General features: G+C 41.8%; 1 protein-coding gene across 4 annotated transcripts in view; it reads right to left on the bottom strand.

The window, feature by feature from the left end:
- The window catches only part of LOC135100710 (pyrokinin-1 receptor-like), a 128,407-nt gene that overhangs the window by 45,757 nt on the left and 60,150 nt on the right, over positions 1-22,500 (bottom strand). For all 4 annotated transcript variants that reach the window (XR_010268886.1, XR_010268885.1, XM_064003893.1 and 1 more), the window contains exons 2-3: positions 18,349-19,268; positions 11,370-11,575 (exon numbers count right to left, since the gene is read on the bottom strand). Coding sequence is in view for 2 of the 4 variants with exons in the window: in XM_064003893.1 (XP_063859963.1) it covers positions 11,370-11,575; positions 18,349-19,258 (1,116 nt within the window). In the remaining 2 variants the exon portion in view is untranslated. The remainder of the gene's footprint in view (positions 1-11,369; positions 11,576-18,348; positions 19,269-22,500) is intronic.

Raw genomic sequence — 22,500 nt, 5'->3', positions numbered from 1 at the left:
AGAGAAGGGGAGAGGAGAGGAGAAGTGGAGGCCCCGGCAGCTGGCCTTGGAGCAGCTGGCCTTGGAGACGCTGAAGGCTGTACCAGGTAAAGTAGAAACTGGCGTGGGGTCAGTAGTTGGACTTTTACCTGTAGGACGCCGCTCGTGGGTGCTAGGTTGAGTTACGTTAAGCTTGGTTGGGTTCAGTTGGGTTAGATTAAGTTAGATTGGAGTAATAGGTTAGTTTAGTAGGCGAGTTTAGGTTAGGTTAAGCCACGTACGATAGGGAATGGGACAAAAGGGCGATAAAACACGATAAAGGCCGTGATTCGTAAATGATGTTCCGTAGTGAATAACGAAATATGATAGGATAGATACTAATATGGGTGGTGAATAATGCATAAATAATACCAGAGAGAGAGAGAGAGAGAGAGAGAGAGAGAGAGAGAGAGAGAGAGAGAGAGAGAGAGAGAGAGAGAGAGAGAGAGAGAGAGAGAGAGAGAGAGAGAGAGAGAGAGAGAGAGAGAGAGATGACATAGGTGATAAAATATAGTAAAATCAACCCTTTTCATATAATTTCCCACGGAAAGAAGGAAGAAAGACGTATAAAGGAAGAACTAAAAAAAAAAAATACGTACAGATAAACACGTATAAGACAATACCTCCACCACTTCAATTACCATGAAAAACAACAACAACAACAACAACAACAACAACACACTGTAAGTAAATAAAGGAAAGTTACGAGATGAAATTAACACGGAAGGTGAGACACGACATAAACAATTCCCTTCCAGTTAATTTTTCAGTGTAAAGGAATTTCTGGTATAAAACTTTTTTCCTCACATCTGACGTCAATAACAAAAAAAAAAAAAATAGGTTACCATGAAGGCCAAAGAAAAAAAAACGGCCAAAATTAATCCTTCCCCACGTAATTACCGATTTTAAAAGGTTTCGCATTTATAACTTGTGGGAAAAAAATATATTAAAGTAAACTGGAAGGTAAAAATGAGTTTCTTCTATTTTGTATCGTATTTTAAAAAGATTTCGAGTTTGAAATAAATAAAAATAAATAAATAATCGATGAACGACATATTAAGGTAATAATTAATTATCTCTGTAAATTTTTTTCACATGATCTACAAAGAAACAAAGTAAAAAAATTGATCAACTTTATTTCACCTGCTATAAAAACAGATTTCGTATTTATAATTTAAAAAATATCACCGACAACGAACGACAAAATAAAAGACAAGAGTTAATTACCTCCAAACAATTTTCTATTTAAAAAACCTACATACTTATACCTGAAAGAGTGAGAAAAAAAAATACGCTAGGTTTCAGCGAAGGTACAAAATGATAGGAGAAAAGGTAAGGAAAAAAATCGCATCTGTAATTCACAGAAGATAAAAATGCGCTTAACGAATAAAAAAGAAGCGAAATAATCAAAGAAAATGAAAAAAAATCATCTCTTCCATATGTTTCGATGTAAAAAAGAACTAAAAGAAGACAAAAAAAAAATCGATAAAGTACAAAGGGAAGAAAATAATCTGAGAAAAGTTAAGAAAATTTATCTCTTCCATTTAATTTAGATTTAAAAGGCGTCCTATTAATACCTTTCCGTCACACCTTGCCTCACTCCAGCGGTTTGTGATGCAGCCACCTGGGAGCTGCTCATGTATTCCAGGCCTGAGTGCCGCTGACTGCCTCCCGCCTGGCAAGGCGCGGAGGCGAGAGGCGGCCTGACTTGATAATGACGAGCAACAAGAAATGCAACAAAAACGAGAAAACCAAGAGAATGGATTAAATTAAAGAATAATGAGTGCTTGATAATGACGAGAAGCAAGAAATACAACAAAAATCGAAAGAAAAAGAGAGAAAAAAACAGGAGAATGGATTGAACAAAACAAGTGTTTGATAATGACGAGGAACAAAAAATCCAACGAAAACGAGAAAACCAAGAGAAGAATGAGTATTTGATAATGACGAGGAGCAAGAAAAACATCTAAACGTGAAAAAAAGAGGATGGATTAAATTAAAGAAGAAAGAGTGATGGATTTCTTGATAGACAGATGACTGGAATAAACTAATTGATGAAGAGTCAGTAGAAAGGCCGGTGATAGCTGAACTTGACAATGAAGAACATGAAGGAATAAAAAAAAACTTAAAGGATAGAATAAATGAAACTAGAATAAGTAATAGTTTCTTCGACAGATAGAACACTGAAATAGACTCAATAATCGGTGTAATTAGTGCCGAGTCAGTAAGGCGGCGGGTGGCAATCAGAATAATAATAAAGATGAAAAGAAAATTTACAAAAAGAAGAGAAACTAAAGAAAATAAAACAAATTAAACAAGAATGAGTAATGCATTCCTTGAAAGAATAGTAAATGACTTAGTATCAGGTTGCTAGCGTCGAGTCAGTAAACAAATAAGAAGCTTTCGACGATAAGATATACAGTAAAAATGGATAAGAATGATAAGTGAATAGGGTTGAGTATGTTTATACAGGGATTACCACTTGTAGGCCTACGGGCTTTACAACTTCCCTAGTTTCCTTATTTTCTTAAAGACACCATACGTAGGAAGAGGGGAAGAAACGAAGAAGAGGAAGAGGAGGACGGAGAAGCATACAAACACGGAGGAGGAGAAGCAGGAATAGGAGCTACTGTTTATTTAATCAGGAAGGGTCTTGTCTTGCCTCCCAGTGCGAATGTGGCCACAGACAACACTGTTTCTGCTGATGAATGTAACCTGAGTGTCTCGGAGTGGAACACAGATCAGGGAAGCTGCGTCGTGTGTTTCCGGCAAGAACTGGGAGAAAATACCATAATGATATTCATTTCACGTATGCAGTTCTTTCTTTAAGTTGTGGAAATTAACTTGTAGTATCTTCAGTAAATAAAAAAAAATGAGAAATAATAAATAACGTCAAAAAGCTATCGCATTAATTTAATGTATTGAATGAAAAGAAAAAAATACAATATACGAGTATGTAAGCTGAAGTTTTTGGTGTATGATTCTCCCAGAAAAGAAAATTTTAGGTTGTGAAATGAAAAAAAATAAGAATGAAAACAAATACCAATATATGAGGTACATGTTAGTACGTACAAACACCAAAGATATATATATATATACATATATATATATATATATATATATATATATATATATATATATATATATATATATATATATATATATATATATATATATATATATATATATATATATATATATATAAGCAGTAATAAAAATAGATGAATAAAACTGCACTCTCCTTCCACGCTTCCTCCCCCCACCCGAAAAAAAAAAAACAATCATTCATGACACCAAAACACCATAATCCAAATACTAATCACATATTCCAAGCTTAAAGTGAGAGGAATTACGTGGAATTACCGAGAGTTGCATTAACACGGGATCAAATATAATGAAATACTCGTGCGTGGAATTCAACACGAAGGCGAGGCGAGGGATTGAAAAGGCGGGATCTAGAGTGAAATGTGCCTGCTGTGTGTGTGTGTGTTTGTGTGTTGGTATCCACGTGTCACTAAGGATATTTATTACTCCTGCCTAAAGTCATAAAGTGGAGGAAGAAGTTTAAATTTAGAAATGAGATATCTCTTATCAATATCGCGTTAACTGCAGCGAGAGAGAGAGAGAGAGAGAGAGAGAGAGAGAGAGAGAGAGAGAGAGAGAGAGAGAGAGAGAGAGAGAGAGAGAGAGAGAGAGAGATACCCATTCTCCTATATCTTTGTTAGGCACAACTTCTGCATAAACTTTCATGCGCCGGTTGGGGGTACGTCGCCCCCTCTACCATCCCCCCTCACCACCACCACCACCAGTCACTCTAACACCTGAGCTCAAATATAATAATGGTGGCGTCAGTCCTTCTTCTTCCTCCTCTCCCTTTATCCTCCACTTTCATGCCTTCTTCCGGATTTTACTTTTTTCGTTCTTCTTCTTCTTTTTTTCTTTTCTTTTTCGCAAGCAAAGTTTTCGTAGTCTAGGAAGAAAGTTTATTCACCATCTTTTCTTTTTCTTGTTCCTACTTTCTCCTCTTATTCTTTATTCTCCATTCTCTTTGTTTTCCCCTCTTTTAATGGTTTGTTTTCAAGTGTTTCGTGTTGTGTTAGTTACCCTTCGTTACTTTAATTGGGCGATAAATTCAGACTCTTCATTAGTTTGTGTGTCTTAACTGTTACTGATGAGAATGCTTTGAATCTCTCTCTCTCTCTCTCTCTCTCTCTCTCTCTCTCTCTCTCTCTCTCTCTCTCTCTCTCTCTCTCTCTCTCTCTCTCTCTCTCTCTCTCTCTCTTTCTCGCTACGGGTCACTGGCGATCAACTAAAAATTTCTCACTCCCGAGTCTCCAGTGTCATAAGTTCCCGATAAACCTCGAACTTGTTGGCTTTACTTTCTCTCCTGAGCGACGATTCCCTACCCTGTCTTCCCGCATCACCTGTTTTTCCTTCCTCCTGACCACTGCTATAATGATACTTCCGCTACTTCTTCGACTGCTGTATTTCTTTTGCTCCTTGCGTAAATACTGGATGATTTTGATTATTTCTCTTTTTTTTTTTATATTAGTTCTCGTATTGATAGTTTTTGCTTCCTCTTCTTCTGGCCAGCGCTACAAATAATAATACTTATATTTTCATCACAAATCCAATTTATTGTTGTTATTATTTTCCTTCCGCTTGTATAGGTACTAGAAGATTTTCATTACTCTAACTTTCACTCCTTTCCTTTTTTTTTTATATTACAGTTCACGGATCGATAGTTTTTCCTTCCTCTTCTGATCACTGTTATAAGTAATACTCTAAATACCTGCACTACTTTTACAATAACTACATTTCTCCTACTGCTTCTATAGACACTAGAAGACCTTACTTATATATATATATATATATATATATATATATATATATATATATATATATATATATATATATATATATATATATATATATATATATATATATATATATTTTTTTTTTTTTTTTTTTTATTCAAGCTTTACTCTTTTTGCTATCTTTGGTGTCTTTCGAAATTATACTTTGAGCCTACGTCACGTTTTTTATCAGGCTTGAAAGACCAAACCAGTTAAAAAACAAAAGCGGATTAATTCAAGGCTTAATGATCCAAGTCACGCATACACGCATTCATCAGGGAGGCGAGTGGATGCATACAGGACAGCGCCTCTGTTCTCTGTTCTCCCTCTACGCTGTGTTGGTTCTGGGAGGCCTGGCGGTGGTGCGGGGAAGGGCAGGAGACTTGGTAATACGTAGTTTGTGGTGAGTTGATAGCTAGGTGGGTTAGTGGTCCACGAGGCATGTCTGTCCCATAGCCTATTTGAGATAATGGCACTGCTGGTGGTGGTGGTGGTAGTAGTAGTAGTAGTAGTAGTAGTAGTAGTAGTAGTAGTAGTAGTAGTAGTAGTAGTAGTAGTAGTAGTAGTAGTAGACTTGTCCTTAATATTACTATTCTCGTAATCATTCTTGCTTTTTTTTTCTTGTTCTTATTATTTTTGTTCGTCTTGGTAACGCTTCTTTTCCTTGTTCTTGTTATCGTTTTTCTTTTTCTTGTGTTTGTTCTTGTTCTTTTTCTCCTCCTCAAACTTCTTCGTCTTCCTCTTCTTCTTCTTCTTCTTCTTTTTAGCAGCAACAGCAGCAGCATTACCTCAAAAACAACAATACATTAAACACCAGCCACGATGCATCCCCGGTGACTGAGGTGCGGCAGTGAGGCGGCGGCGAGGTGGCATTGAGGCGGTGAGATGGGATGCGAGACTATTAATCTCTTGGCCACGGGTGAGAGAGGAAGAGAGGGTCGCCGAGCCAGCCACACGGGCCGCACGCCGCCTCATCAACTCCCCTCCGGCGGGCGGGTCGATACACTACTATCTGGCAAGGCCGGAAAAGGTCAACTGCACTGCCCTTGATGGTAAAGCCCTGTGTGTCAGTCAGGTGAGGTGCTTAGGCTGCGTGTGGTGTGGCGAGGTGGTGGTAATCGCGCACACCTCAACACATCAACGTTCCTGACTTTCGTGTAAACTGGTGGCTGCTTAGTTCAGGTGTGCCCTCAAATATATAACGGTATCGTCCATCCTTCTTCCTTCGTTTTATCCTTTTTTTTTCACCTGCATGCCCTCCATTGTGTGTAAGTTTTTTTTTTGTCTCTCTCTCTCTTTTCTTTTTCTTCGCGTGAAAAATTATATTGAAAAGATTGATTTTGCAAGATTTTACCCTTTCTCTCTTTCTCCCTACATTTAAGCCTCACAACACAAACACATGAGTACGAAATTTCTCCCTGGCATCCTAAGACTATCTTTAATACCTTCACATGAAGAGTTATAAGAAATACATGGGCAGTGACGAGTCTGCACCAAGTCATGAATGAACACGTCAGAGGCGCAACACACCCATGTCGGTTCGGGGACAAAGGGAGAGAGGCGAGACGAGGTGAGACGAGGAGCATGTGAGAAGGATGCTGGAGATGAATGGAGAAAGAAAGGACGGAGCGCATTGGAGAAGGCTGATCTGTTGTGGCTACCCGTGATGAGAATAGCCGAAAGAAGAAGCAGTATATATATTTTACGACCACGATGCTGAAAGTTACCATGCTACAGAGTTTCAGAGTTTACTAACACTTTAAACTGCCATGACTTCTCTCCAAGTTTAGTATTCTGTAAGTATACGACTAGAGTGCAGCTTCCAAATACAGGAATTAAAACTATTAAGTGTCTGTTGTCTTATTTCTGTTCTTTTTAACCCTTTCATTCACCACATTTAAAAGTGTTTTGTTCTGTTCTCTTAAAAACGCATTTCTATAGCTTGGAAAAAATTAGATTATTTATTTTTTTCTTTATGACAATCTTAACAATTTCTTAAAGTGATCCCAATGTTAATAAAAGAACACCAAAGTAGTAAAAGGGTTAAAATGACTACGGTTGCTTATATGAAGAGAAAGGGTTAACAGAATATCAGAGACCATTATGAGGTAAAGGCAGTGAGTCTATGTCGCTCGTTTAGGTGAGAATATTAGTCGGGAAGGTGAAGGTTATGACAAGAAGGTGTGTGTGTGTGTGTGTGTGTGTGTGTGTGTGTGTGTGTGTGTGTGTGTGTGTGTGTGTGTGTGTGTGTGTGTGTGTGTGTGTGTGTGTGTGTGTGTGTGTGTGTGTGTGTGGTGGAGGGGGTGGGGATAGGTAATGGCACTTACATCTTCCCACCACCGTCCCTCACGCTAAGCCGATTACTTTAGTTGCGACACACGAGGGGATCTCGAAAATTATTTTAGTTATCATCTACTGAGTGTATATATGGTGCTGTTGTGACGTGAGGTGCTGAAATGGTGGAGTTTTATTACTCATGTAGTTTTAACTGGCTGTAGTGGAAGTTATTGGGAGTTTCGAGAGTTTTCTCGTAGTTATGGTGATAGTTTAGCAAAGATGCTGTGCCAAGGGACAAACTATGGATTCTACTACTACTACTACTACTACTACTACTACTACTACTTCTGCTGCTGCTGCTGCTGCTGCTGCTGCTGCTGCTACTACTAAGGCTAAAAGTGAGTTTACATAATAATTCACATTAAAATAAGATGAACAAAAAAAAACACCCTTTTTCGATTAATACACAATTCTTATATCAATATTTTTCTTCTATTCCTGATGTAATTATCTGTAACCATTGAGGAACAGTTTTAATCGGATTTTTTTTTTTGTACGGGTCCGGACTTGTGTTAAAAAAATGACAAAAATTTCAATTCAAAATTTTTTATCTGATAATTAGGATATGTTCCTTACTTAAAGAAGAACCATTGTGTATACTTAAAACATTACTTAAGAGTTCTCAGGAGTGCAGCAGAGATAATAATCATAATATTGTTCTGCACTACTTACCTCTCAAAACACGGGAAGTCTTTCTGTGTGGTCAGTTAAATGACTTCTGTGGAAAATTGGAGGGAAAAATGTAAGCAGACATGCAGGGCCTCAAATTAGACCCAGACATATTTTCCCACCGCAGTCCACTTAGGTTATCATCTTCATCGCCCCTTTCCTCTATTCACCAACCTGCTCTTGTCATTGCCCGCCCCCCCTATTTTTTCTGCTTTAACCTTTACCTTGACATGAAGTTAGGTTATCATTAGCATCTCTCTCTCTCTCTCTCTCTCTCTCTCTCTCTCTCTCTCTCTCTCTCTCTCTCTCTCTCTCTCTCTCTCTCTCTCTCTCTCTCTCTCGTCCCTTACTTCCTAAAATCTAATTTACACGAGTAAATGAAATAGGAAGCGGCGCCGCATCTCCTTCTTTAACAGCTCATTCCGTATGGAGACGAGACCTAACCAGACCTAATGCCCTTGTGTCTGTCCCTCTCCCATAGTGGCGGCATCTAATCCTAAGGCCTCCCTGCTTACTATGGACTCCACGTCCCCTTATTCCCTAAGTCCCTGAAAACGTTGTAAAGTAGAAAGGGTGTTGTGGTATTATGGCGTCGTGCTTTTGTGCTTCTTTCAGGCAAGTGTGTGGTGGTCAGAGAGAGAGAGAGAGAGAGAGAGAGAGAGAGAGAGAGAGAGAGAGAGAGAGAGAGAGAGAGAGAGAGAGAGAGAGAGAGAGAGAGAGAGAGAGAGAGAGAGAGAGAGAGAGAGAGAGAGAGAGAGAGAGAGAGAGAGAGAGAGAGAGAGAGAATCTAATTAAAGAGGGATAAGACAAAATTACTGTAATTCTCCACCATTACTTCTTCACTTTTCAGTTTCTGTCCCTTAATCTCCTCCTTTTTTCCACCCAAAGTAGGAGAAACGTGAAAAATAGTAGTAATGAAAGGTGGTGGCGGGCGACCTGCCTACTTTATAATTGATGAAAGCACCGCTGTGATATTAAATGGATCTTCCCTACTTGAATCCTTAATATATATTAGTGCCCCTCATAACAACGTGTAACAATCCAATAACCTGGCGCCCATCACCTCTTTCAGTTGCCAGATCCATAGCTAATCTATGACACGCAGACCCTCTCTCTGTGGCAGCTGGTGCAGACAGACACTATTCCACAACAGCCAATTGTTTTATATTCATACAAATCTATAGATGTGTATCATTCTTTAACTTTACCCTATGATTGCCTGGTATTTATTGATGTAATCCTTCCAATATGTTTCTCATGTATTTTCTTTTCTATATGAGAGAGAGTTAAGCGCTCAAGAATAAAGAGCTTCAATACCAGTTCACATTACCACACACACTCGCACTACTATAAACATTTAATTCTCTAATCCTTGTTCCTCTTCTTACTTTGCAATGTCTTCTCTCTCAGCATCTCTGTTCTCCCTCACCTTGATTCTTTTCCACGCACTGAACATCCTCAAGATCTTTTCTGGCCATTTACGTGAATCACCTGCTTTTCATCCTCCAGTTCCTTACAGGTCTTCGCTGGCTTTATATAACGAAGGAGGGTGTGAGATGCGGCGTTGTTCCCTTACCGCAGGAGTCTTCTCGCAGATTGAGGAGCAGTTATTTGGCATGTGTTCCTGGTGCGCACTGCCAGCGTCGGCGATTCTGGCGGCAACTTTAAGACCTTGGAACTTGTGATGACCTTTCCTACATATCTTTTTCTCCTGCCCTCTCCGTCACAGTCCAAGGCAATACTTTCGTTCACTGGCCAGGCGGCGTTATTGACTCTTTCCCTTTTAGAACATTCACAGTAAATAGTTCCATTGCACTGAGGTAAGTAAGGGTATGCAATGCCTCTTTAGTGGTACTGTACAAAAAACACCCTAGAAGAGAATACGTACATTCTTACACGTACCTGTAGATTATTGACTATTCTACATCTCTTATCAGAGTAGTTCATCCTAATCTGCTCCTGTTTGTCATTCCATCCCTCCCTTTGATGCATCTCTACCCTCACACATCCAGGATAACAAGCAGCGGTCTCCACGGCACACATGTACCCTTATATATAGCCCTTTCAGCCATACACACACTACAACAGCATATATACATCAATATAAACCCATTAAAAACACCATCACATACTCGTACACCTATACAGGGCACTCACATTTACAAGCCCATCCTCCGTCACCACAAACACACTACAAACACACTTATCTACCCCAGCTCCCTTCGTAAACAGCTCTTCCTACATCACTTTGCCTACTTCGATACACAAACAGAGCTCCCATTCACTAAAGCAACATATACCACCTCTCTTCTCTCTCTCTCTCTTCTCTCCTCTTCTCTTCTCTTCTCTCCTTTCTTGTCTTGTCTTCCATTCTCACCTCTCCTCTCCTCTCCTCTCTCTCTCTGACCTTCCATCCTTCCATTATCTTCGTTAGCTCTCTCAACCAACACTTCCAACCACGAGGCACAAGTATATACACAACTAAGCCACACTCCAGCATAGTCCTTCCCCACCTACGCAGGAGTCGAGAGAGTTCCGAAGCTCTTCATATCAAGGTACTATTGCTGTTGTGGGTGTCTTGGGATGGTATCTGGTCCTCTGAGACTAAGGTTGAGATGTGTCTTACTGATTCGTGTGTGTGTGTGTGTGTGTGTGTGTGTGTGTGTGTGTGTGTGTGTGTGTGTGCTGTAAGGTCGGTATGTATAGGTAAGGTCTAAGGTTAGGTCATTACTAAATCAATATTCTCTCACATTCAGTTACCCTTTGAGAGTTTTTGGCAAAGTTTTACAGGGAATGGGTTGTTAGAGAGAGAGAGAGAGAGAGAAATCATTCAAGTTCGATCTGATGTGAGGAAAAGCATTTACTCAGTACTTTTTCCCCCTCCGCCCTTCCTTTCTCTCCTTCCCTCTCGTCTTCCTCCATCCTTCCTGACTCCCTCCTCCCCCTCCTGCCCCTTCGTCACCATGCCCGCGGGAACAACAAGGCGGAAGGAAAAGAGAAGAAGGAAAAGCGATAAAGAGACGAGAAAAAGAACATTACCTCTTTACTCTTTTGTGTTCGTTTCCAGTGTAAGATTTTGACAGCAAGCCTTCCATTCTCTCTCTCTCTCTCTCTCTCTCTCTCTCTCTCTCTCTCTCTCTCTCTCTCTCTCTCTCTCTCTCTCTCTCTCTCTCTCTCTCTCTCTCTCTCTCTCTCTCTCTGTATCAAAAATAAAGAAAATGATTTAACTCCCATATTTTTCTTCACCTTTCACGCTAAAACATATGAACAAGCACTCACTCACTCACTCACTCACCTTCACTAAAAAAAAAAAACCTTACTCAACTCCCTCACTCACCAGTTCAACCACTCCTTGACTCCCTCACTCACTCAATGACTCTTACCTTCACTAATGAAACACAAACACGAACCCTATTCTCCACTTACTCAACTAACCCACGTCTCTCACTCACTCAACCCACTCACTCACTCACTCACACCCCTACTCACCTTCAGGGCCTTTCTGAATCGGTTGCTCATGATGTGGTAGAGGATTGGGTTGACACAGGTGGAGATGTAATAGGAGATGCCAGAAATGTTGTGCAGGATGTTGAACAGCTTCACCACTGCAGGGTTGGAGGCGTCCCCGTGCAGGGCCACCAGCCGCTGCGTCTGGTGCGGGGCGAAGCAAAGAAAGAAGGCGATCACCACGGCCACTGCAGGGGAGATAAAGGTGTAGATAGTTAAATAGATAGATATATAGATAGATAGACATAGATAGATAAATAGACAGATAGATAGATAGAGAGATAGATAGATAGATATGCAGACAGATAAATAGATACATAGCTAGATAGACGCATACATACATATATACATACAGAGAGGGATACATGAATGAATGGTTACATATACCGATAAATTAATAGATATATGGATGACTGGATGGATGGATGGATAAACAGATAAACAGATCAATGGATAAGTAAGTAATAGATAGATAAACTAAGATAGATAAATACATAAACAGATAGATAATTGGAAGGATGAATGGACAGATAACAAGAACAAAAGCAAGAGCGAGAGAGCGAGAGAGAGAGAGAGAGAGAGAGAGAGAGAGAGAGAGAGAGAGAGAGAGAGAGAGAGAGAGAGAGAGAGAGAGAGAGAGAGAGAGAGACGATACCATGAATATTACGTTAATGTTGAGTGTTGGAGGCTATGTTATGGTGTCATGGTGTTATGGTGTTGGCTGCGGTGCTATGGTGTCTGATTCAAGCTGATTAGGATTCGTTACTGAAATGGTGAGCGATGATGAAAATATGATGTTGTTTGTGTGATGAGGCGTGTGGTGACGTCATGTACTGCTGAGGTGGTGATGATGGTGTTATTCTCTCTCTCTCTCTCTCTCTCTCTCTCTCTCTCTCTCTCTCTCTCTCTCTCTCTCTCTCTCTCTCTCTCTCTCTCTCATTCCTATGCAGTACCTTTTTCGCTCTCCAAAGTGACTGAAAGGAACTGGCGAGAGAGAGAGAGAGAGAGAGAGAGAGAGAGAGAGAGAGAGAGAGAGAGAGAGAGAGAGAGAGAGAGAGAGAGAGAGAGAGAGAGAGTGAGCGAGCGAGAGAGAGAGAGAGAGAGAGAGAGAGAGAGAGAGAGAGAGAGAGAGAGAGAGAGAGAGAGAGAACCCCCTTCACTCCACTCTCTCTCTCTCTCTCTCTCTCTCTCTCTCTCTCTCTCTCTCTCTCTCTCTCTCGCCAGTTCGTTTCAGTCATTTTGGAGAGCGAAAAAGGTACTGCATAGGAATGAGAGAGAGAGAGAGAGAGAGAGAGAGAGAGAGAGAGAGAGAGAGAGAGAGAGAGAGAGAGAGAGAGAGAGAGAGAGAGAGAGAGAGAGAGCACGTAGTCACAACATAATATCATATATGTGACGGACAGCAGACTTTCTCACTTCTCTCCTCCTCCTCCTCCTCCTCCTCCTCCTCCTCCTCCTCCTCCTCCTCCTCCTTCCCTCCCTCACTCCCCTCTCCCTGCCTCCTTCACTTCACTTACTTCACGACAACACGCCATATCACTTTTCCTTCACCACCTTCCAAGATCTCGGAAAATTTTAAAGGAAAAAAAGTAAAAAAAACAAATAAGTGGAAAAGGAAAAAAATGTACTTTTTTCTTTCTTTTTTTTTACCTTCATCTTTCCTTCCTGTTTAGTTTACTTGTATAATTTTGGTTCATCTACGATTTTTCTTCTTTTTGAATTATTTTCCTGTGATTTATTTGCCTTATTTCTTTTCCCTTCTTTTGTTTTTATTACGTGTAGAAAATAAGAAAAAGTTTGAAAATTTATATATGTAGTCTTCTCTCTCTCTCTCTCTCTCTCTCTCTCTCTCTCTCTCTCTCTCTCTCTCTCTCTCTCTCTCTCTCTCTCTCTCTCAGGGCCAGCTACTACAGTGAAGCTTAAAACAGATTTTAATTCACCTCCGATACTAAGCGTCAACAAACTTGTTTTGCGAGAGAGAGAGAGAGAGAGAGAGAGAGAGAGAGAGAGAGAGAGAGAGAGAGAGAGAGAGAGAGAGAGAGAGAGAGAGAGAGAGAGAGAGAGAGAGAGAGAGAGAGAGAGAGTAAAGGTCAAGAGGAGATTGAAGAAACCGAAGTGATTAATGAAACAAAAAGTAATTAACAGAACTCTCTCTCTCTCTCTCTCTCTCTCTCTCTCTCTCTCTCTCTCTCTCTCTCTCTCTCTCTCTCTCTCTAAGAAAACAAATTCATCTCCACATTTCAAATCTCATTTCTTGCTCAATCCTTTTCAATCAGATTAAGTGTTCCTGATATCCTGAAAACCCCTTTCACTCTTCTCTCTCTCTCTCTCTCTCTCTCTCTCTCTCTCTCTCTCTCTCTCTCTCTCTCTCTCTCTCTCTCTCTCTCTCTCTCTCTCTCACAGTGTGTGTGTGTGTGTGTGTGTGTGTGTGTGTGTGTGTGTGTGTGTGTGTGTGTGTGTGTGTGTGTGTGTGTGTGTGTGTGTGTGCGCGCGCGTGCGTGCATGCGTGCGTGCGTGCGTGCGTGCGTGCGTGTGTGTGTCTAACGGCAGATTCTTGAACCCAATCGTCTCTTTGAATTAAACAAAAGACAATGTAAGCAAACTTTTCTTCTTATCTCTCTTTCCTCTCTGTTCTTTTTAGCCTTCGGTATTTTTAGTTCCCATATTTTCTTCCTAAAACTCGATCACTTTTTTTTATTGTACAGGTGTTTCTGTGTGATTTGCTTGCTTTGTTCCTTTCTATACGTATCTCTTCTATTTCTTTTAACTGAATACATTTTACATTAACTTTCTAAGCCAAGTGATGAGGTCTTTTCTTAGATAAAATATAGCGTCTTAATTTTTCGTCTTACCATTATTACCATAACTATTACTACTACTACTACTACAACTACTACTACTACTACTACTACTACTACTACTACTAATAATAATAATAATAATGATAATAATACCATCATTATTTTATTTACCACTACCATCACCATGCTCACTTAAACTTTCCTACAAGACAATAAATTCAATGCTCCAACTCCCCAGCTCTTTCTCACCCACATGTCAAATCGCCGTGTTTGAAAGTCTTATTTATCGTGGAAAGCTAGGTTATTTTTCTTTCCCCTCCATTTCCTCTCCGATCTTCGACCTTTTATTAATCACGTCAACAGAAACAAAGGGTCTGGTGTCCCTCTGGCGGCCACTGCTCGAACTACATTCCTGGAAGTTATAAGGATGTTTTTAAAAGCTCCACCATGATCAAAATAACAGAGGAAAAATATTATTTGGAGTAGATGGAAAAGTTAATCTAAGTAACAGTGAAAAGAAAGTGATTGAAGTAAATATAAAAGTTAATTGCGTCAAGAGTAAACGGGAAATAGACGAAGTTCCTGGGTACAAAAGCCGAGCAAGGGTGTGTTGGTGGTCAATTAAAAGAATTCTTGTGTGGCAGGAGTGAAGCGCTGACAGACAAAGCTGAAGAGGAATACACGAACAACAAAGGAGTTTGGTGAAGAGCACTGGTGAAAGAGAGGGAGCGGGATGCAGCTAACGTGATCCAAGATTATGAAAAAAGAACTCCTGTCATTATAGAATTAACTAAAGAATAAGATAGTAAATAAGAGTTGAATTAGTAAAGACAAGAGGAAATTGGTCGTCAAATAGGGTGGTTGATAAATGGAATAGACTCAGTAGCTAATCAGACTCAGTAGGTAATCATGTTGTTAGTACAGAGTCATTTGGAAGCTTTTAAAGAACAGACAAATTGATAGGTGATGATGAAAAGTGGAAATAGGGAGAGAGGACTGATCGCTTCTCGTGTAATCATAGGTAGGTAGGGATAGGAAGGAATCAGACCCTTTGTTAAATATCACGAAAGTCGTCTTTTATTCATTTAGTCAAATGAAATATCACCAACTAGCCCCCAACAGAACAACAGCTTCCCTTATTTTCTTACGCTGTTAAAACAATTGACAGTGCACTCGGTCTAGAAGTTTACCAAGAGAGCGAGGTCGATGCCATGAACGTGAAGCAGGAGAATTACGAAAGCCATGACTCAGTTCCCTGCACAGGTGAACGCGGGAACACACGGGAATACGGAAGTTCTATTTGCTTTGGAGGTTGTATTGCTTCTTCCCTTGATATTAAAAGTTACCCGAGAAAACAAGGTTAGCTCAGAAACTCGATACAATTTTGATGTTTCAGTTTGCTTATATACTGCAACTCCTTTTCCTTTTTCTTTATTATTATTTTTTTTTATTCCTGCTTTATTCAAACACTTATGCTCATCTTATGGAGAAATACAACGTCACATTCTTTTAACATTTCAAAGTTCTTAGTTTGTTCTTTGCATGGTTTGTTAAGATGCAAGTCTCTCTCTCTCTCTCTCTCTCTCTCTCTCTCTCTCTCTCTCTCTCTCTCTCTCTCTCTCTCTCTCTCTCTCTCTCTCTCTCTCTCTCTCTCTCTCTCTCTCCTTCCTTCCCTCGTTCCCTCCCTCCTGCAATCACGCCTTCCTCATCACCCTCTCTCCAATAATTCCTCACTAATATCTTCTAGTTCCTGATTCCAAGTTCCTCTGTTGATCTGTATCCTTGTTTCCCGCTGCTCTGGCTATCTCTCTTCCCTTCCTCCCTCCCTCTGTGCTTCTTGTTTGCATCTCTCTCTCTCTCTCTCTCTCTCTCTCTCTCTCTCTCTCTCTCTCTCTCTCTCTCTCTCTCTCTCTGTTTGCTAACCTCTGGCGTAAGTTTTGTCAGTTTTTCTTTCTTTCTTTTTCCACTTACTTTAATCTCCATTTTTTCGCTTTCTGTTCTTTTTTATTTACTTTTCTGTGTATTTTTCCTCTTTATCTCTTTCGTTTTCTTTTTTTTTCGTGGCCTTCCAACATGCTCCACTTTTTTCTTTTCCTTCTTTCCTTTAATCTTTGCATTTTCTCGTACTCTCTCCAAAGCCTCTCTCTCTCTCTCTCTCTCTCTCTCTCTCTCTCTCTCTCTCTCTCTCTCTCTCTCTCTCTCTCTCTCTCTCTCTCTCTCTCTCTCTCTCTCTCTCTCTCTCTCTCTCCTCCTCATCACATCATCTTACCCTCTCCTCTTCTTCACCTTCATTTCCTCTATGTAATATTTATCCCAACCTCCTTGCCTTTGCTTCCCTTTATTCTGCTTTGCTTTGTTCTGCCTCGTGTTCTCAGTCTCCTCTCTTATCGTTTCTTTTATCATATTGAACACTTCACTCCTCTTAATCTTTCTTGATCGTATTCTCACGCTCCATACTTTATTGATATCATGTGTGTGTGTGTGTGTGTGTGTGTGTGTGTGTGTGTGTGTGTGTGTGTGTGTGTGTGTGTGTGTGTGTGTGTGTGTGTGTGTGTGTGTGTGTGTGTGTGTGTGTGTGTAATGATAGACAAATTTATATAGTCATGTTTTTTGTACTTGCGTGGATAAAATAAAAAATTAATTTCTCATTCTCTCTTTCCTGTGTATCTATGCAAATGATCTTTTTACAGAGCTCTCAATGTTAACCTTTGAACGCTAAAAGACAACACACCAGGTATTTCTTTTCCCTCCCACAGAATCCTACGTGATTTTACAGAATCCTACGTGATTTTACAGAACAAAAACAAAGCTACAGCTCTTTTTGAAATCCTACCTTATGTTTTCAAGTTGTTCCTGTCGCACTCACTCCCACACACAAACTCTTTCCCTTCACTTCTGTTATATCCAATAGTCCCTTCTCTTCCTCGAATTTCACTCTCAGCTTAACCTTCCCTCCTTTGTCACACTCACACCCCACCGCGCAAACTCTTTCCTTTAATTTCTATTAATACCCACAAGCACTAGATGGCGTCCTTTCCTTCCCTTCCTCGAATTTCAGCCTCAACGTAACCTTCCCTCCCCTCCTTACGTGGCAGCATTACACACCTAACGCCTTCCCTTCCCATGAATATTACCACCTTTCCTCACTCCCCTCTCATCCTCTCATCCCACGCTTCCCTGCCCTGCACCCTTCATCTCACATCAACTTAAAGACCCCCCAGGACCCCCAAAACTCCCCTCAAATACCACCCAAAAAGACCCCCAGAGACCTGCAGGAACCTCTATTCCCAAGCCTCATCTCCTCACACTCATCCGCGCGACCCACCAGCAATCCTCACACGTCCCGCATATCACCATCTCTCTCCCGGCATCCCCCGAGAGGCCTTGCGACTTACGGGGCTCAAAAGTAAAGGAGCGTGACGGACCGGGGAGTTAGGCAGAGTTCCCAGTGTCGAGTCCAGGTGCAAGAGGAAGCAAAGTGGGGAAGAGGATGCCATAACACGGGAGGAAGGAGTGATAGGGGATAAGGTAAAGGAGAGTGAAGGCGGAGTATGAGCGTAAGAGGAAAACAGGCAGGGAGGAGGAAGAATGATGATGGAAGGAGGAGGAGGTGGTGGAGGAGGAGAAGGAGATCAGACCAAAGAGGAGTAGAGTGAGGCAAGAGGAATGGACATAAGCTGTTTGGAAGGAAGGAAGGAAGGAAGAAGAGGAAGGAAGACAAGATGGGTGGATCGAAAAGAAGGAAAGAGAAGGGGACAAGAATGGGTAGAGAATGTATGTAGGAAGATTAGAAGAAGGAAATACGAGGAGGAGGAAGAAAATCGGAGAGAGAGAGAGAGAGAGAGAGAGAGAGAGAGAGAGAGAGAGAGAGAGAGAGAGAGAGAGAGAGAGAGAGAGAGAGAGAGAGAGAGAGAGAGAGAGAGAGAGAGGTTAATCGCCTTTAATTTATCCTCTTGGGACGCCAACACTCTTTACTCCAGCGAAGAGCGGCGCGGTTGATCCTGTTCCAATATTGAAAAGACGTGAGGGGCGCGGCTTACCTTCCTTACCTGGCGCCCTCAGGTAACAAGGCGTGGCGCAATGCATGAGTAAACGAGAACATGCCCACGCAGAGAGACAGCGAGGGCGACAGAGATAGAGAAAGAGAAGACACACAGACTCACCTAGCATCTTGATGACCGCCTTGTTCCTGGAGCCGTCATTGGTGCAGGAGCTGTTGGGGCTAGTGATGGAGGGCACAGCGCGGGTCAGGCGGGTGGACCTCTTGAGCTGCACGGCGATGCACAGGTACAGCACGGTGATGAGCAGCAGCGGCGCCACGAAGAATAACACGGTGGAGATCTCAAAGGCTAGGTAGACGGGGTTCTTGATGAGGCATGCCGAGGAATTAGGGTCCTCCTCTCCTGAAGGAAGGTGATGCTCGTACACAATGCCGTACTGGATGGCGATGGGTACGGCGCAGGCGATGGCCACCACCCAGATGACGGCGATAGAGCGCACCACGCGGCCCAGCTGTGACATGGTCTGTGAGCGCAGCGGGTGACAGATGCCGATGTAGCGCTCCACAGTGAAGGCGGCGATGGTGAGGATGGAGGCGTTAGTGGAGATCTCCGCCGTGAAGCCCCGCACGAAGCAGAAGTAGGCGCCGAAGATGTACGGTCTGCCTCGCCACAGCATATAGATCTCATCCGGCATTCCAAAGGCCAGGAGGAGGAGGTCGCTGATGGCCAGACTGAACAGGTAGTAGTTGGTGGCCGTATGCATGATGCGGTTCCTCACTATTACGATGCAGGTGGCCACGTTCCCCAGCACGCCCGTCACGGTGATGAGGAAGTAAATCACCGTCATCACCACTGTCATCGTCATGCCGTGCACCAGCTGGTCGCCGTCCCCCTCCACCTCCTCCACCCAGGTGCCATTGCCGCCCACGCTGAAGAGGCTGCCGTTGATGCTGGCGTGCTCATGGGTGGCGGTGGGCGTGAGGAACGTGGAGAGGAGGCTGGCCGTGGGCGTGAGGGCGGGGATGCTGGAAGGCGTGGAGTTCACCAGGGCCCCCATCCCCGCTTCCCCCATGGCACTGTACCTGAAGAAGACGCAGAAGGGAAGCATTAGGAACTGAATCACTGTACACTCTTCCATTCTATTCTTCTACTCTACACCCTTTCACTTTTTTGTACTTACGCCAATCAGTAACTTTTCTCTTACTTACTTATATCAGTCAGTAATTTCACAAACAAGCCTTCAGTAAGAGTAAACAGGACAAAACATGCGCAGAAATTCATGGCTAACTAAAAAACTTTCCTATCACAGGTATGTAACACTCATTTATTTATTTATCTTTTTTTCGCCAATTCGACACGGGAAAATATTGTGCGGTGTGCGAAGAAGAGAATTATGAAGTGAAGGACTAAGAAGACAAGGGTGCAGACAGGATTCTGACCGTTCTGAGAGGTGTGTAAGAGTGAGTTTATATGTAAATGAGAGAGAGAGAGAGAGAGAGAGAGAGAGAGAGAGAGAGAGAGAGAGAGAGAGAGAGAGAGAGAGAGAGAGAGAGAGAGAGAGAGAGAGAGAGAGAGAGAGAGAGAGAGAGAGAGAGAGAATATCTTATGGAAAACGAAGGCCATTTCTTCTACCTCCTCAGCAGCAAAAGCCCTTGAGCCAGATGTAGAGGCATTTAAATCTCCGAGGCATCATTATTCATAAAATATTGCCTTCATTGTCATCGAGTGTTTGTGTGTGTGTGTGTGTGTGTGTGTGTGTGTGTGTGTGTGTGTGTGTGTGTGTGTGTGTGTGTGTGTGTGTGTGTGTGTGTGTGTGTGTGTGTGTGTGTGTGTGTGTCCTAGCTCATGTATTATAGATGCTGATATATATATTTTGTACGATTTTTCACATAAACTGTGGTCAATAAATTATCTATGTATCTATCTATCTATCTGTCTAGCTATCTGTCTATCTATCTATCTATTTACCTGTCCATCTATCTATTTACATGTGCGCATTTGAAAAACAAAAAATCAAGGTCAGTGCAATTTTAAAAAAACAAAGCCCCATCTTTACTTCTTTACCATACAGCGGCGGAACAAACAACAAACAACAAACAACAAAAAAAAATAAAAAAAACAAGAGCTAATATCACATGAAAGCAATTTTTCCCCCATACTGAATAAAACACAAATTACATAACACATCCTTTCACAAATACGAGAAGCCTTGGTCCACGCTGGAAGCTGAGCCGGGAGAAACATTGAACACACTTCATTAAAACCGCCTCTCTCGCTCTCTTTAGTACGTGAAAGTGAGTCTGCAAAACGTGTACTTTTTAAACATGTGAGTGCTTAATGGGAGCTTGATTGCTGCTCCACTGAAAGGCATATAATTGTGTGTGTGTGTGTGTGTGTGTGTGTGTGTGTGTGTGTGTGTGTGTGTGTGTGTGTGTGTGTGTGTGTGTGTGTGTGTGTGTGTGTGTGTGTGTGTGTGTGTGTGTTTAGTTATTTATTGCCTACGAGAAAGAGGTACGGAATTCTGTCAAAGGTGCAGAATAATGAGGCAGGGTAATCTATATACACAGTCTCTCTCTCCTCTCCTTCCTTTTCTCCTCTTTTTCTCCTCTTCTGGCTTATTTTATTTTCTCTCTCTCTCTCTCTCTCTCTCTCTCTCTCTCTCTCTCTCTCTCTCTCTCTCTCTCTCTCTCTCTCTCTCTCTCTCTCTCTTTCTACGCCTCTTCTTCTTCCTCATTCTCGTGGTCTTCTTATTGCTCGTTGTTATTGTTCTTCTTCTTATTCTTTCTTCTTCTTTCCGTCTTCTTCATACTTCTTTTCTTCCTTCTCCTCTTCCTTCTCTTCCTATTCTTCTTCTTCTTCTTTTCAATATTCTTCTTCTTCTGCTTAATCTTCTTCCTCTTCTTCTTCTCCTTTTTATCTTTTATTATTATTATTATTATTATCATTACTATTATTATTATCATCATCATCATCATATTTTCTTCTTCTTCTTCTTCTTCCTCCTTCTCGTTCTTCTTCCTCCTTCTTCTTCTCTTCCTCCTCCTGCTCCTCCTCCTCCTCCTCCTGGTAATGGCATAGATTGATCCCCTAACATCCCCAAACGAAGTGTTATGCTCGAGTCAACTATGATACAAGAATTTATATAAAGGAACGAGAGAGAGAGAGAGAGAGAGAGAGAGAGAGAGAGAGAGAGAGAGAGAGAGAGAGAGAGAGAGAGAGAGAGAGAGAGAGAGAGAGAGAGAGAGAAGCCATAACCCATAAAGGAAAAATGTCGCTGGATATCTCTCTCTCTCTCTCTCTCTCTCTCTCTCTCTCTCTCTCTCTCTCTCTCTCTCTCTCTCTCTCTCTCTCTCTCTCTCTCTCTCTCTCTCTCTCTCTCACGTAAAGCACGTATATATTAATATCAAAGGGTGAGATATGTTATTTTTTTCCTTTCTTTTATTCTTTTTTATTTTTTTTTTTTGTTAGGTGTCTGCAACCAATGGGAAGAATTTCATAAAACTTCACTCTGTTTGCTGAGAGGAGGAGGAGGAAGAGGAGGGAAGGGATAGAAGAGGAGATAGATTAAAAAAGCGGATTGGATACAAGGAGGAGGGAAAAAGGGGAGAGATGGAGAGAGAGAGAGAGAGAGAGAGAGAGAGAGAGAGAGAGAGAGAGAGAGAGAGAGAGAGAGAGAGAGAGAGAGAGAGAGAGAGAGAGAGAGAGAGAGGTAAAAAAAAAATCACCAGTCAAAAGCATGCCAACCTTCATTACATTTCCCAGGACCTCTCTCTCTCTCTCTCTCTCTCTCTCTCTCTCTCTCTCTCTCTCTCTCTCTCTCTCTCTCTCTCTCTCTCTCTCTCTCTCTCTCTCACTGTTTCTGAATTCCTTGCATAGCGATTGTTTGCATTACTGTTGACTTTTTATCACTGTGTGTGTGTGTGTGTGTGTGTGTGTGTGTGTGTGTGTGTGTGTGTGTGTGTGTGTGTGTGTGTGTGTGTGTGTGTGTGTGTGTGTGTGTGTGTGTGTGTGTGTGTGTGTGTGTGTGTGTGTGTGTGTGTGTGTGTGTGTGTGTGTGTGTGGGTGGGTGGGTGAGAGGGTGAGAGGAGCAGCTGGGGCAGAATCAGGGCCACAGATGAGGGAAGACAATGATGTGTCGAGGAAAGCAAGTGACAGTGACGGTATGACTCTTACCACGCAGGGCTACTGACGGAGGAGGAGGAGGAGGAGGAGGAGGAACACAAAAAAAAAAAAAAAAAAAAAAAAAAAAAAAAAAGAAAAGAAAGAGTGAACAGCAAGAGGACTACTGACGGAAAACAAAGGAATACAAAGGAA

The sequence above is a fragment of the Scylla paramamosain genome, chromosome 5 (genome assembly GCF_035594125.1).
Source record: "Scylla paramamosain isolate STU-SP2022 chromosome 5, ASM3559412v1, whole genome shotgun sequence".
In the NCBI taxonomy this organism is placed as follows: Eukaryota; Metazoa; Arthropoda; class Malacostraca; order Decapoda; family Portunidae; genus Scylla; species Scylla paramamosain.
This window is presented reverse-complemented; position numbering and strand designations above follow the sequence as displayed.